Source organism: Meles meles, chromosome 2, assembly GCF_922984935.1.
Source record: "Meles meles chromosome 2, mMelMel3.1 paternal haplotype, whole genome shotgun sequence".
Taxonomy (NCBI): domain Eukaryota; kingdom Metazoa; phylum Chordata; class Mammalia; order Carnivora; family Mustelidae; genus Meles; species Meles meles.
Window position 1 is genome coordinate 65,036,797 of NC_060067.1, and position 14,074 is coordinate 65,050,870.

Consider the following 14,074-nt stretch of genomic DNA (forward strand, 5'->3'; position numbering starts at 1 on the left):
CGTTCCTTTCATAACCCCTAAAGGGAATGTAAGTACCACTGGGCAACTGTTTCTTATTATTTAAAAAGTAGGTCATCTAGACAGTAAAATGAAAAAGCAGAAAGCACAAGCGATATTTGATTTTAAAAAAGTAGGTCTCTCTGCTATCTCAGACTGAGACACCTGCCTTAAAGAGAGTCTCCTGAGTCCCCGGATATTTTTGGAGTATGAACAATGGTCTCGGCATTGCAAGGGCTCCGTACTAATGGGTTTCACCCAAATTTTTCTCCTGACCTCAGACATTGTTCCATATCGGCACAGGTCCCTATTAAAACTGTTTTTAACACCCTTTAAACTGCCGTACCGTATTCCCTACAGGGAGAATTTATTTATCCAGTTCCCAGAGATGGACAACCGGATGGTTTCCCTGCTTTCCCTGAAGCCCATACTGAACACGCTTCTGCATGTCCACATTGGCATATGTGAGCCCCTTTCTAGATGTGGAGTTGGAGCCAAAGAGTAAGTGGATTTTTAACTTTGATAGATTTGTGCTCCCTTACGTGCCTCCTGCTGTCCAACCCCTCCTGTGCCCCATTAACCACCTGGGTCTCGGTCACTGTGTGGGTGAGAAACGTACTCCTGAGATTTGCATTTAGTTAATTACTAGTGAGACTGGGTCTGTTTTGAAACCTGTATACGTTGTTTGTATATTTCTTCTTGCGTAACTGTGTTTCCACACGCCGTTTATTAGGTTCTTGGTATTTTCTTCCTGGTTTCTAAGGACACTTGTGATGTTAGGGAATTTATCTGTTATTTTGTCCTGAGTCTCACCTGGCTATCTGTCCTCTGCTTTGGGATCTCATACAAGGTATTAATTACTATTATTTTAATGCCACACTGTGGGGTTTTTTGGTTTAATTTGTACATAGTCAATGCTCACACAGGCTAATCTTCCTCTTTACGCTTTCTAAGTTTTGTGTCTAGCTTAGAAAGATCTTCTCCCCTTCAAAACTATCATTTCTAAACACAAGGTTTATTCTAATCCTTTGGTAGCTTTCATTTCAACCTTCAGTCCATTCTGGTGTAAAGAGTATGGCGGGGATCTGGCCTTCTGGGTCTGCTGCTGGAACCCACTGGCTGATAACCGCCTCTGTCTGGCCAATCTGAACTTTCTCCTGCTTTGTAAACCCAATTCTCCCCTGTGGTCAGGCTGCCGCCTGGATGTCCCTTCTGTCCTACCAACAGCAAACTGCCCCAATGACTGTAACTATACAACCTGTTTCAAGAACGGGGATGAGGGTGCCTGTGTGCTCAGTCGGTTCAGCATCTGACTCTTGGTTTCAGCTGAAGGCATGATCTCGGGGTTGTGAGATCAAGTCCCATGTAGGGGTCCATGGCCCTCCCCCTTTTCTCTCTCTCTCTCTCAAATAAATTAATAAAATCTTAGGAAAAAAAAAAAAAGAAGAAGAACTGGGATGAGCAGGGCTTGCCCCTTTATGTTCCAGAAATGTCTGACTAGTCTCACATTTAGCATTGAGGACCTCTGCTTTTCTAGCTAAACAACAATTCCACTGAGTTTTCTGATGGCATTGCTTCAAACTTACAGATGAAATTAGCAAGAATTGCTATGTTTGCTCTACTGAATCATTTTGGTGTAAAAGAACTTGTGTTTATGAAAGTCTTTAGCTTTTATTGTTACTAGGAACAGGATTTTGATTTCCATTCTATTTTTTAAAGTGCACTTGAATTACTTCATAGAAAAGATATCCATTCTTCCTACTGGTTTGTAATCGGCCAATGGATTCTCTTATCATTGCCACTGGATTCTGGGAGCATGCTTGAGGGTTGAGGGAAACGACTGGGTCCACACACAGCTGCTGACACTGAGTCACACTCTGGGTCAGCAGCTGCCTCCCAGGACCCAGGCAGATGGTCTGCTCTCAGCTGTAATGTTTGCTAACCTAATGCTTCCTGAATCACCCTGAAGGGACCCACTACGTGCTGACTCATGTCCCAGTGAAGCCCAAATATGGAGCATGAGTGACGCTCTGAAGTCAGGGAGGAAGCAAGCCACGGAGCCACCCGTCGAGACTGGCTGACCTCGTGGCTCACACGGCCCCACACGGCCCGCTATTCCTCGTGCTGGAAGGACACGATGTGTGCTATCACACCCCTCCTAATCGAGGAGCTCTTACGAGGTTCTGGCTTACCCCCTATAGATGCCACATTCGAGATCTGGCCACTACATGGGGTTGTTTCCTTGCCTAAAAGTAATATGTGAATGATGTAATAATTCAAACAGTGCAAAGGATAACAATTAACATGAACAAAACTGGGGGTGCCTTGGGTGGCTCGGTTGGAATAAGCATCTACCTTTGGCTCAGGTCATGATCTCAGGGTCCTGAGATCGAGCCCCACATCAGGGTTCCTGCTCAGTGGGGCGTCTGCTTCTCCCTCTCCCCCTACCCGTTCATGCTGTGTCTCTCTTTGTCTGTCTGTCTCTCTCTCTCAAATAAATAAGTAAAATCTTTAAAAAACAAAAAAACGAACAAAATTGTCATCTCTCATCTGGGAGCCCCAGGTCACTCGTCTCTACCCTAGAAGGCAGTTACTGGTCCTTGGCTCTTTTGTGTCCTATAAAAGATAGCAGGACACTGACAAATGGGGAATACGTTTATGTCCGTGAAGAGATAAATGTGCTCTATCCGGGCAAGGGAGCGTTCTTTAGCCATAAGACGGAATGAAGTACTGGGGCCTGGGCGGCTTCGTCGGTTCAGCGTCTGCCTTCAGCTCAGGTCATGATCTCAGGATCCTGGGATGGAGCCCCATATAGGGCTCCCTGCTCAATGGGGAGTCTGCTCCTGGCTGTCCTTCTGCCTGCCCCTTCCCCACTCATCTGTGCTCTCTCTCCTCCCCCCCAAATAAATAAATAAAATCTTAAAAAAAAAAAAAAAGAAATAGAAACACACACCACAGTATGGACAAGCCTCAACACCATGAAGCCAAGTGAAAGAAGCCAGACATGAAAGGCCACACACTATGGGATTCCTTTTATGTGACTGGTCTGGAATCGGCAAATCCGGAGAGAAAGAAATCAAATCCCTGGTCAACAGGGACTGGGAGAGGGGAGAATGGGGAGTGACTGCTAATGAGTCTGGGAGGATGTACAACCTTCTGAATACATAAACCACCACAGTGTCCACCTGGGTGCGGGCTCAGGGGCAGCGAGAGGTGGGGTGGCACATGGCCTGCCACCTGCCAGACCATCTCAAAAGTTCCCCCCGAGGGAACACGTGTCTCTCCTGTAGGACCAGACCCCACTTGACACACACACATCATGGCATTCACAGCGATTCAAGTGGGATCGTGTGCCTGTGAGGTCGTAAGCATGGAAAATGGGGTACACCTTTCTCCAGGGAGGTGACCTCAGTCTCATTTCCTCCTGATCCTGTCACCAGGGATGGGAAGTGGGGGGTGAAGGATGCCAGTGTGTCACTAGCATAAACATGACATAAACATGACAGTCAGCTGGCAAGTGGGACAAGACTTCTACAGCCCCATGCCAACTCCCTGGGACCTGGGGGCCAAGCCCATGAACGGCTACGAAGGATTCTTGTCACTTTCTTATGAGATTTCCTTGTCCTCATGCATGTGGTCTCACCTCTCCTAGCAGGTAGCCTCTAGGAGGCTGGGAAGCTATGCCCGTGTGACAATGAGGACCCTCTCACAGGATGATGGGCTGTGCACACACTCTTCCCCTTGGCCTGTGTCCTGTAACAGATGTAGTGGGCCGGGGTACAGGATGTGGTCTCCTATGTCTCTGACATTAGGACATTAATGTGGACATTAATTTGGACCCAAGATCACAGCTGCCCTTGCAGAGCGGACTTGAAGCAAGCAACAAGGGAGGAGAAGATGACTGATGTCTCTGCATCCTAGGTTTGCCGGTAGAGTGAGGAAATCAAGGGCACATAGGATACAAAGCACAGAAATAACGCATGGCCATAGGCTTGGGGTCTGGAGCTCAGAGAGCGTGCATCCCTGCAGTGTGCTCAAACACAGAGGTCTCTAGGCCCAACCCTTTCCTTTGTCGAGTGTTAGCAGTGACCCCAACGTGAAGAAGGAGGTTTCTGAGATAGGAGATCAAACCCTTTTTAGCTTGATAACTAGGTTGGAGAAAGAATACTTCTCTGAGCTTGAGAATGCTCAAGCTCCAGGGAAGGGCCCACCAAGACAGAGAGACAGAGAGAGGGAGAGAGAGAACGCATCAGTAACACATCAGTAACATAGCTGAGCCTGCTCAAAGACAGTCTCTCCAACTGGCAGAGAAACGTGAAGGACTGAGTCATGCCAGACATGAGATCACATCCTGGTTGGAAACTCCATAAATCATTTTCAACCAGAGGCTTCTAAAGTGGTTGCCAAGCAAGAATTGCTCACCCAGATTAGGAGCATCTCGGGTAAGCCAGGACTTACCGACTTGTGACTCTTGGCTGTTATGGTCTTCACCTTGTCAGGGTCCCAGATGACCACATCGGCATCGGAGCCCACGGCAATCCGCCCTTTCCTGGGGTACAGGTTAAAGATCTTGGCTGCGTTGGTGCTGGTGATAGCAACAAACTGGTTCTCATCCATTTTGCCAGTAGCCTAAAGGCAAGATCTGCTGATGAGAAGAGTGCCCTCATAACAGGGCTGGGGAAAGGGCAGGCAGGGAAAAATCTAGGCCTGCCGACAGGAGTCCTCGAGAGGCATCTGAAATTTTCTCCTCCACTGCTGAAAACAGGCCATCCTGAAAGAGCACAAAGGCCTAGCCCCATTGCAGCGGAAATGTAACCGACCACGCAGAAGCATGCTGACTTTGCTCGATGGCTACTGAGGCATCTTGTCAGGCCCACTGGGCCCCGGTTTAATAGAAAATGAAAATCTTTGGTTCAAGTCAGAGACCAGAGTGTGATGTGGGGTGTCCTAATGCAACAAGCACCCTCTATACCCACTCACTGTCAACCCTGGGCACAGGGTTTACAAAGTCACCTTTACAGGCACACAAAACTAAGGAAAACATTTTGCATCCTTAAAGAATACAGAACAACTATCAGGCCTGCAACTGCAGAGGACCCCATAGGACCCGTGCTGTTCTTTTAAGGGTCACACCCTTCCTCACATGCCCTCCTTATGCGTTCTCTCTTGCCTCAAAGCAAGGAAGGGAGGAGCTTTAAGAATCAGCCGTGCAGGGACGCCTGGGTTGCTCAGTCGGTTGAGAATCCAACTCTTGGTTTCAGCTCACGTCATGATCTCATGGGTCGTGGGATCAGGCCCCGCATCAGACTCCCCTCTCAGACGGGAGTCTGCTTGAAGATTCTCTCCCTCTGCCCCTCCCGTCACTTACTCTGGCACTCTCACAAGTAAATAAATCTTAAAAAAAAATTAAAAAAAAAAAACAAAAGGAACCAGCAGTGCACTATGTGCTAGCTTTTGATGGGCCACTTAGCGTGCTTCCAGAATGTTCCTGGGGATAGAGAAACGGAGCACCTTACCACTGCCTTATCCCAGACAACAGTCATCCGCTCCTCTATCCCATTGACGCCCTCAGGGATCAGAGTGAAGTTGTCCTTGCCCACTGCCTTCTGGGCAGTGCTGTAGGGACAGTGGCCGCTGCCTGTGACCTGCAGGTCTCCACTGCAAGGACGAAAACAAGGTAGGGGTCAGACCTGATTTCAGGTTGAACTTCAGGCACCCAGTACTGGCTATGAAATGAAAACCCCAAGAAACTCTGGGGAGAGGATTTGGGGCATATCCTGGGCATTGGTGAGTGACATCAGAAGGCCCCTTGCTGGGAAGGCTCTGTCAGCGTGGGCTCTGGGCTCTCTCAGTGATGCTCCCCAGGTGGGCCTCCTCTTCCTCACTCGGAAGAGCAGACACCCACCCAAAAAAGGTGCCAAGTCAGGTTCACTAGGGGGTGAGGCCAGATAGGGCTTTGCCTTGGGGCATGTTGTGGGGACTTCTGTTTCATGCTGAAAGGAAAGTATCCTGGAGGTCTCTAGGCAGAGGATTGGCTTGGTCTGACTTGGGGTCTAAAATCTGGGTGCTGGTTGGGAATAGACTATGTTATGGGCATGGAAGGGACAGCACAGAAATAGGCCTGTCGGAAGCGAACCAGGATGTCCGCAGCCAAGGAGGCGAGAAGTGGTCAGATCCCGGGGCCTTTGGTCTGTGTCCTGCCCTCTTCAGAGATGGGCAAGACTTTGGCAGCAGCAGCTTTGTGGGGGAGATGGCAGTCTGTCTGGACTTAGAGCTGCCCAGCAGACATGGGGCTGCAGGCGACGAGCAAGCCCGTGGATATGCAAGTGAAGGGATTCTGCATCGCGCAGGAGAACGAGGTTTCCAGGGTAGGCGCACACCCTCACACCCCACTGGCGCTCCTTCTGAGCAGAAGCCAGGACTTCTCCCCTAGCCAGCAAACTCCTACTCATCCTCTAGCTCCAGGCCCAATACTGCCTCCCCCATGAAGCCTTCTGCAAGTCTCCTGGCTCTGAGCATGTGGTTCTGCTTCCAGAACAGCCCGCACACCTCACCACTTAGCATTCTCTTAGACCTAAGTGCTACTTCCTCACGCTGGCCAACAGCAGGGAAGGGACGAACGCGGCTGTGCTCCTACTGTGTGCACATACCCAGGGGGTGCTTTGCAAGCAACAGTAGCCACATGCTGAGCCCTCGATTCCAGGCCATATTCCTACACTGTCTATAACCAGCCCCGCACCAGATACGATGTTCTCCCCCACTTTGCTGATAGGTAAACCAAAGTGGAAAGCCATGGCAGGTTATTTGACAAACACAGGGTGAATCCTGGACTCTCGTGCCTAATCTTGGGTGCTTCCCAATATACCACCATGCACCCGGGACCCCCCAGCCACCCCTTTGGCTCTCACCAGGCCAGCAAGGAGGTCAAGTAGTCAGGCGTCGTAGGGTCTGGGCTCAGGGGAGGGGAGGTCACGAATGCCGCTGCCTTGGCCCAGTTCTTACTCCAGTAATGGGTGCCATCCGTCCCCAGGCTGGCAGCGATGGGCTCGCCAAACACCAGGGGGCCTGCGGGGACAAACACAACACACGGTCAAGGACAGGTGGTCTCTTGGGGTGGGGGGGGGTTGGGTAGCATAGAAGTAGAGGGTCAGAGACAGGAGAACAATGGTCTGAGGGGCAAGTTGTCATCTGTCCTTCTTCCCTGCATCACCACGCGTCTGCTTACTCCCGGCCGCCAGGCAGTCAGCACCGGCTGACCCGCCCAGCAAACCTCCCAGACTGGTAATGCGTCTCGTATTTGGATGGGACCATTATGCCCTTTGGCAGATTTGTCATTCCAAGCCCAGGGATGGGATGGGCTGTCTCAGTGTGGATTCTGCCAGAAGCCGATCTTCCAGCAAAGGGGTCGAGTTCAAGTGTTTTACTTGGGGGTGATTTCAGGCAGCACCAGCTGGGGAAGGAGGAGATGACACAGGCTGAGAGAGATGCCAAAAACAGGTGCATAATCACCCAGTCACGGCCAAGGGCACCTGCAGCTCAGGGCCACCAGGGCCTCTGGGAGACTGCTGATGGCACCTCGGGGTGCTCCATCACCCCCAGGGTGAGGGAGCTGGGCTGTGTCGCCACCCACCCGCCCCTTGAGGGCTAATTCCAGAACATCCGCTTTCCAGGAATTCCCGCCTGCCTTCTAGGGAGCAGGTCTGCTCACAGAGACAGATGCTGCCTGGATACAGGCATCTGCCCAAGGCCACCGTGGTGGCCCGGCGCAGTGACCAGGCTGCCTGAGAGCAGGTCCCACAGTGATGGGAATGTTCTCTCTCCATGCCACTCAGGACGGCGGCCACTAGCCTCCTGTGGCTCTTGAGCACGTGAAATGGGGCTAGCACAGCCCAAGGAAGGCATTTACAATTGTACTTAGTTTTACATAATTTAAATGGAAATAGCCACATGGGACGGGCAACCACCATATCCCTCCATGTGGCCAGGGCCTGCGTGCTTACTACTGTTTCCAAACTGCTGTCACCGCTCTGCCTCGGTTTCCTCATCCTTAAAATGGGGCCAGTTCTAAGCAAGCTATGTCTACTAGAGTGCTCTCTTTCAATGCCTCTGCCAGCTTTCCCTGAAAAATACTAAGACAACGTACTGTGGGTTCACAGCGGCTCTGGCCCCACACAGTAACCGCCAGCCCCATGCGGCTGTCAGGCCCTTGACGCTGGTCAGAATTGAGACATGCTGGAACATGACACACTAGATTTCAAAGACAGCACACAACAGTAACACAAAATATCTCTAATATTTTTCATGTAGTTGCATGTTGAAGTAAGAGTTTGGATGCATGAGGTTAAAAATATATTATTGAAGGTATTTTTTAAAATAGAGTTAGTAATGCTTCCCATTTAGGGCTCCCATGAGAAACAGGGAGGCTCAGGCATATGGCAGCTGCTCAGTGACAGCTGCTGGCTTGTTGATTTCCACCCCACCTTCTGCACTGACCCACAACTCCCTGGTCAGTCTCATGTGACTCAGAGAGGGACCAGGTACAAAGATGACTGTCCTTGGTGAATGTCCACCAGCCACGGTCTTTAGATAATGTGCGCTACCTCTCCTCTGTCTGTTGGTCTGTCTCTCATTCTCTCTCTCTCTCCCTGAGTTTGGGATGGAAGGTGCTCAGGGAGCCTTCTTCATTCTTGGTCTGGTGACTGGTGGGGGACTGTGGACGTCCCTGCCGAGGAGGCCGGGGGCCTGCCCTTGGGCCTCTGCTCTGAGTCTCCTGCAATCAGAACGTGCCCACTGAGCCCTCCTCCAATGGTCCTCAGCACGGCAGGCAGCCTCGTACTGGGGCCCCACTTGGGAGGTGAGGGCACCCGGGCAGGAAGTGAATAGCCAACTCGGAGTAGAAAATGGCATCCAACACCCACGGAGCCCTGGGATCCCCCCAAGGACTTCACGTCTATGAGCCTGAAGACTTCACATCTTAGAGACAAAGCAGCAGATGCTCAGTGTGGTTCAGTGGGGCATTGTCTTCAAGCTGGGAGACTGGCTTCCTGAACCACACTCTCCTGATGTCCAGCATGCGGCTGCGCCCAGAACCCCTGGCTCTGGAAACCCAGCTTCTTCCTTCTCAACCCAGACCCAAGACCCTGCACGGGCCCCACACCTGACCGTGGATGCAGGCACCAACCACGGGGCCCTAGACAGGGGACCCAGGATGATGTGCCCAGAGGGGACCAGAAAGAGGGTGAGAAGGATCCCAGAGCTGATGCAACCCAGCCCCAGCACTGACTTGATAAGACCCCTCCCCCCAGAACAGAACTGGAACGATGCAGAGCTCTTTAAAATACATGGTCTCGGGGCACCCATGGGGCTCAGTCCCTTGAGCGTCTGACTCTTGATTTGGGCTCAGGTCATGATCTCATGGTCATGAGATCGAGCATATGATTCTCTCTCTCTCAGTAAGTAAACAAATTAAAATAAAAATATAATACAGGGTCTTATCTGATCCTACAAATTGGGATAATTTACCTACAAGGGCTCAGGCTGCTGGAAACTGTCAGGGTGTCTCTGCCCTGGGCAACGGCCCCATCAGTGAACTTGACCTGCTGGACAAGCCCCCTCCTTAAGGCCCAGCCAACCCACAGGAGGCCCGGGGGCCAGACTGCGTACCTTTCTTCCTGGCCAGGGTGATGATGTCCGCCGCACTTTTGCTCATCACCTTCGTGATGTACACTGGACAGTTGATGCGACCAGCAATGGTGATGGCCCGAAACACGGCCTCAGCCTCTAGCTGGGGACACAGCAATATGCGGGTCATGGGAGGGAGGGGCAGAGGCGGCCTCCCCAGCCCCTAGGACTCTCCCTGAACAAGAGCCCTTCTGTTTTCCTTAATTAAGTGCAGCCAGAGGCAAATCTACTGCTTCAAGGCAGAAAAGTAATAGATTTCTAAAAAGAAAGGAAAAAAGGAGTCCAAGGGTATTTGGTTCAAGGATTGGAAGGCAGAATTTTGTTCATCTGCTTGCTTGGAAGCATGCTGTGTGTTCTGTGAGGAGGGGACAGACCAGGCAGGATAAAGCCTCGAAAATGGTCCGTTACTTATAAAACGCCTGCTGTAAGTGAACGCACGTGTCGGACAGATGTTCCTGTGTATCCCCTCTAGACCAGTGCTGCGCAAACAATAGGACCAGGTATGTTTTGTACTGCTTTGTTTTTAATATCCAATCTGCTGATGCTCCAGACGTGGTCTTAATGTTTGAGACGGACACTGAGTCCCAGGGTGCTATAAGGGGTGTGTCAGCACGGTCTTCAGGTCTGTCCTGATCTCACCAGGGACCAGGAACACCGCTCACGGGCCATGGAGCTCACATGCGGACCACCGGGCTAGATCAGCTTAAAAAGTCTATCTACCATGTGTTGTGGCCCCAGTGCCCAGCACAAGGCCAGGCCCATGGCAGACACACACACACACACACACGCGTGCGTGCGCGCACACACACACACATATCCATGCTCAAGTCTTAGAACACAATGGGCAATGTGCAGGAGAAGCTATTCTGTGGATTCTCGGTCTCGAACACGCGGCTCCATTTTTCTATCACCAAATACACAAGGTCCTCCGCAAGGATCCTTCTATCCTGTTACGATACTGAACTGTTCATGGGCCTTGTTGTGGAGCATCTGGGCTCAGGGATAAGCAGGCCCTTCTCCTGGCTTCCCCCATTGTTCCCCAGGCCCCACAGGAAGCCAGGTGTGCTGGGATGCTCCGGTCGGGGGAATGGGGATGGAGACGGGGGGCTCTGTTCGCTGTTCCAGCTGGAACCGCATCAGGGCGGGCCTTCAAGTGTTGTCAGGTCACACTCCAGGGGAGGCCCCATTACCTCCTCGGGTCTGCTCAGAGCATGGCCCTCGGGACCTGTGATGCCCATCTCCAAGATCCGTTTCTGTTCCTGCAAGACAGGAGCACCAAGTCAGTGACTGTAGAACGTCAGCCAGGAGAGGCCAGTCCTCCAGCCCCCGTTAGGCAGACGGGCAGCTGAGTCTTCGAGCTTGTCCCAGCTCTGGGACAAGAGTACCTGTGCCTTAGAGTTTCTGCGTGGAATCAGTGAGGGAGCTGGCAAGACGACCACACGGGACCGGGGGTGCGGCCAAGCTCACTCATCGGCAGGGTGCTCTCATCATTCCTCTTCCCGGTGACGGCCATTCTAGCAGGAAGCCTGTATCCCAACTCGCCACAGAGCCGAGAAATGACTCCCTGTGCTAATGCCCCAGATTCAAACCCATTTGCTTCAAGCTTTCCTTGCCAAAAAAATACTATAATTTCTCAGAAAAAAAATTAAAAAGATGTTTTTTATATTGGCCAGATGTCAGCTGTGCTGCTAATTGTCACTTGTGTGTTTTCTGTAGCATTCTTGGGCACATCCCTGCCATGGGTCCCCAGCCCTATCAGCCATGGGAAAAAGAAAAAAAAAAAAAAAGCCATAATTTCAACCACATCTCAGGTTATTAAGCTTCGGCTTTATTGTAAGAATGTCAACTGGAAACGTCAAGATCTCATAGCCGGGTAGATTTCAGTAAACAATGGGATAATCCGAGCTACCAAAGACAGTGCTTACGGAGCATTTCTGTACACTATTTACACAATGACTTAGGACATGGCGAGATCACTGTGCCAGACTGTTTAACCATCCCTTGCTATTGCTGTAGTGAAGAATGTAGGAAGCGAAGAAGAGAGGAGGGCAGAAGGACACAAGATGCTCTCATGGAGGAAAGCACAGATCACAGGAAGACTGGAACAGGATAGAAATGGCGGCCTGAGCCTGTTCATTCTTTTCACTCTCCCTCTGCCACTCCACAGAAGGGGCAGGAAAGGTACCCAAAAGCCACGAGAATGCAGAGCAGACAATGAAGACAAAATCTGGGAACCTGGAAAGTAGAGGAGCAAAGGGCGACATTTATTGGAACTGAGAAAGCTAAATCCTACATGGGCAGCATGGAAAGCTAAGACCACACACCCCCCTCCCCAACGTCGAGGCCAGGCGCAGGGGGCACCCGGCTGCACATCTCACTCATGGGCGTGTGGGGCTTGTTTGCTCTAGAAAGAGGTTTAGCAGTTCCGACTGAACCTGAGTATACAGGTAGACGCTAACGGAAACGCAAAGCCAGGTTTAACAAAAGGCCGAATAAGAGTGTTCACACCAGCTTGATACACAACAGTCCCCAAATTTGAAACTACCCCAGTATCCATCAGTGAGAGAATACATTAGGACCTATTCCTGCATTGGTATTCTACAGTGATGAAAAAAAGAAAAAAAATTGTTGTTTCGTGGAAGACAGGGAGGGATCTCACAGACCCTGTTTGGAGCAAGAGAAGCCAGACATAAAAGAACACGTATCATAGTGTTGCATTTTTATCAAGGGCAAAACTAGGCCAAACAGGTGTGTGTGGAGGGAGAGCACTGAGAGGCCCCCAACAGGCCCGCCTCATAGCTCCATGCTCTGTGTAAGCCCTAGGTTGCTGGACCTAGCACCTTGCTTCTAACGAACAGAACATGGGCAAGAGAGATGTCCATGTCTCTGGCTGTCACTGCTGAGATGACATCGCAAAGGACTGTGACCTCCACCTTGCTCACCCTCCCCCCTTGCTCTCCCATCTGCTCACCGGGAAGGAACCCAGCGCCCCTGCTGGGGCTGCCCTCAGGGCAAGGAACCAAGCAGGCCTTTGGGGAATAGCCAGCCAAGAACAGAGGGCATCCGTCCGAGCTTGCAAAGAACTAAATTCCAAGAACAAGCACTGGATTGAGGCTAGATGTCTCGCCCCAGTGTGGCCTTGAGGATGGCCATGGCCCTGCCTGACTCCTTCACTGCAGCCTGTGACAGAGCCCACTGAGCCACACCTGGACTCTGGGCCCATGGGACTGGACCTGAGATAATAAACGGTTATTGCTTTCACATGCGAAGTTTCGGGACCCCAGGTGAGGCAGCCACAGAGAACTAATGTAGATGGTGGTATTAAGGGTATTACCATGAAAACTACCTGAGGCTGTGGGGGTGGCTCTGGGACCAGGCAGTGCAAGGGGGGCATGACTAGAGAAAGAGTGAAGTAGCCTGAAACGGACTGGACTGTCGGTAGAAAGATGGACCTTGAGCACCTTGGCAGAGAGAGCTTGAAAGGGAATGAGGACATTATTGGAAGCTGAAGCCTGCATTGGAGTCTACTTGAAAGAAAGAAAGAAGAAAAGAAAAGAAAAAAAGGAACCAGGACGTGATTGTCTTGAAAATTCTCTGCTTCTCTAAAGAGCAGAAGATAGTGCAATCAAGAAATGTCTTCTGGGGGCACCTGGGTGGCTCAGTTGGTTAGAGAGCCTGACTCTTGACCAGCTCAGGTCATGATCTCAGGGTCCTGGGATCAAGCTCCAGGTTGGTCTTGGCGCTGCGCATGGAGTTTGCTTGAGATTCTCTTTCTCCGTCTGCCCCTCCCATTCCCCCCATGCTCGCTCTCTCTCTCAAATAACTAAATCTTTTAAAAAATCTAACAGAAATGTCTTCTGAACAAATATAAAATCCAGGACATAAGCAGCAGACAATACTCCAGAGACGAAAGTGGGGTATAGCCCCACAATGTTGGTGAAGATCTGGAAAGATGGAGGCTGGGGACTTCGGGGTGAATTGGTCACAAAAGAAGCCCTTTAAGGAGACCGACGGTGCACCCCAGAGCTCCTCCAACAAGAGGGTCTCTAGAGAGCGCAGGGTGTGAGAAGGGCAGGAGTAGGCTTATCAGGAAGAAACCCATGGGTGTCTTTTGCCTGATGGCATGAACCATGGAGGGAGTCACAGGAAGTCAACAAAGGCTGGGAGATTCGCTTTAGCAAAACCCAGGCAGCCTGGGCTGAATGGTATGAAAGGAAGCGGTTGTACCTCCCAGCTGTACCAGGCAGGGAGCAGGCTCTGTGGTAAGCATGCACTCCCTTTCACGAAAAGGATGGATGATGGGAAGTGAGGGGATGAACCAAGAGCCCAGAAGGGGAAGCCAAGAGTCATGCAGAACTACTCTTAGCCTCTGGGACCTAATCAAGGAATGGCCAGC

At 51.1% G+C, this 14,074-nt stretch overlaps 1 protein-coding gene across 2 annotated transcripts in view; it reads right to left on the minus strand.

Annotated features, from left to right (window-relative positions):
• Window positions 1-14,074, minus strand: part of CRMP1 (collapsin response mediator protein 1) — a 71,120-nt gene that overhangs the window by 6,996 nt on the left and 50,050 nt on the right. For both annotated transcript variants that reach the window (XM_045998427.1, XM_045998428.1), the window contains exons 7-11: window positions 10,869-10,937; window positions 9,661-9,781; window positions 6,906-7,062; window positions 5,514-5,655; window positions 4,456-4,626 (exon numbers count right to left, since the gene is read on the minus strand). In XM_045998427.1, the coding sequence (XP_045854383.1) occupies window positions 4,456-4,626; window positions 5,514-5,655; window positions 6,906-7,062; window positions 9,661-9,781; window positions 10,869-10,937 (660 nt within the window). The remainder of the gene's footprint in view (window positions 1-4,455; window positions 4,627-5,513; window positions 5,656-6,905; window positions 7,063-9,660; window positions 9,782-10,868; window positions 10,938-14,074) is intronic.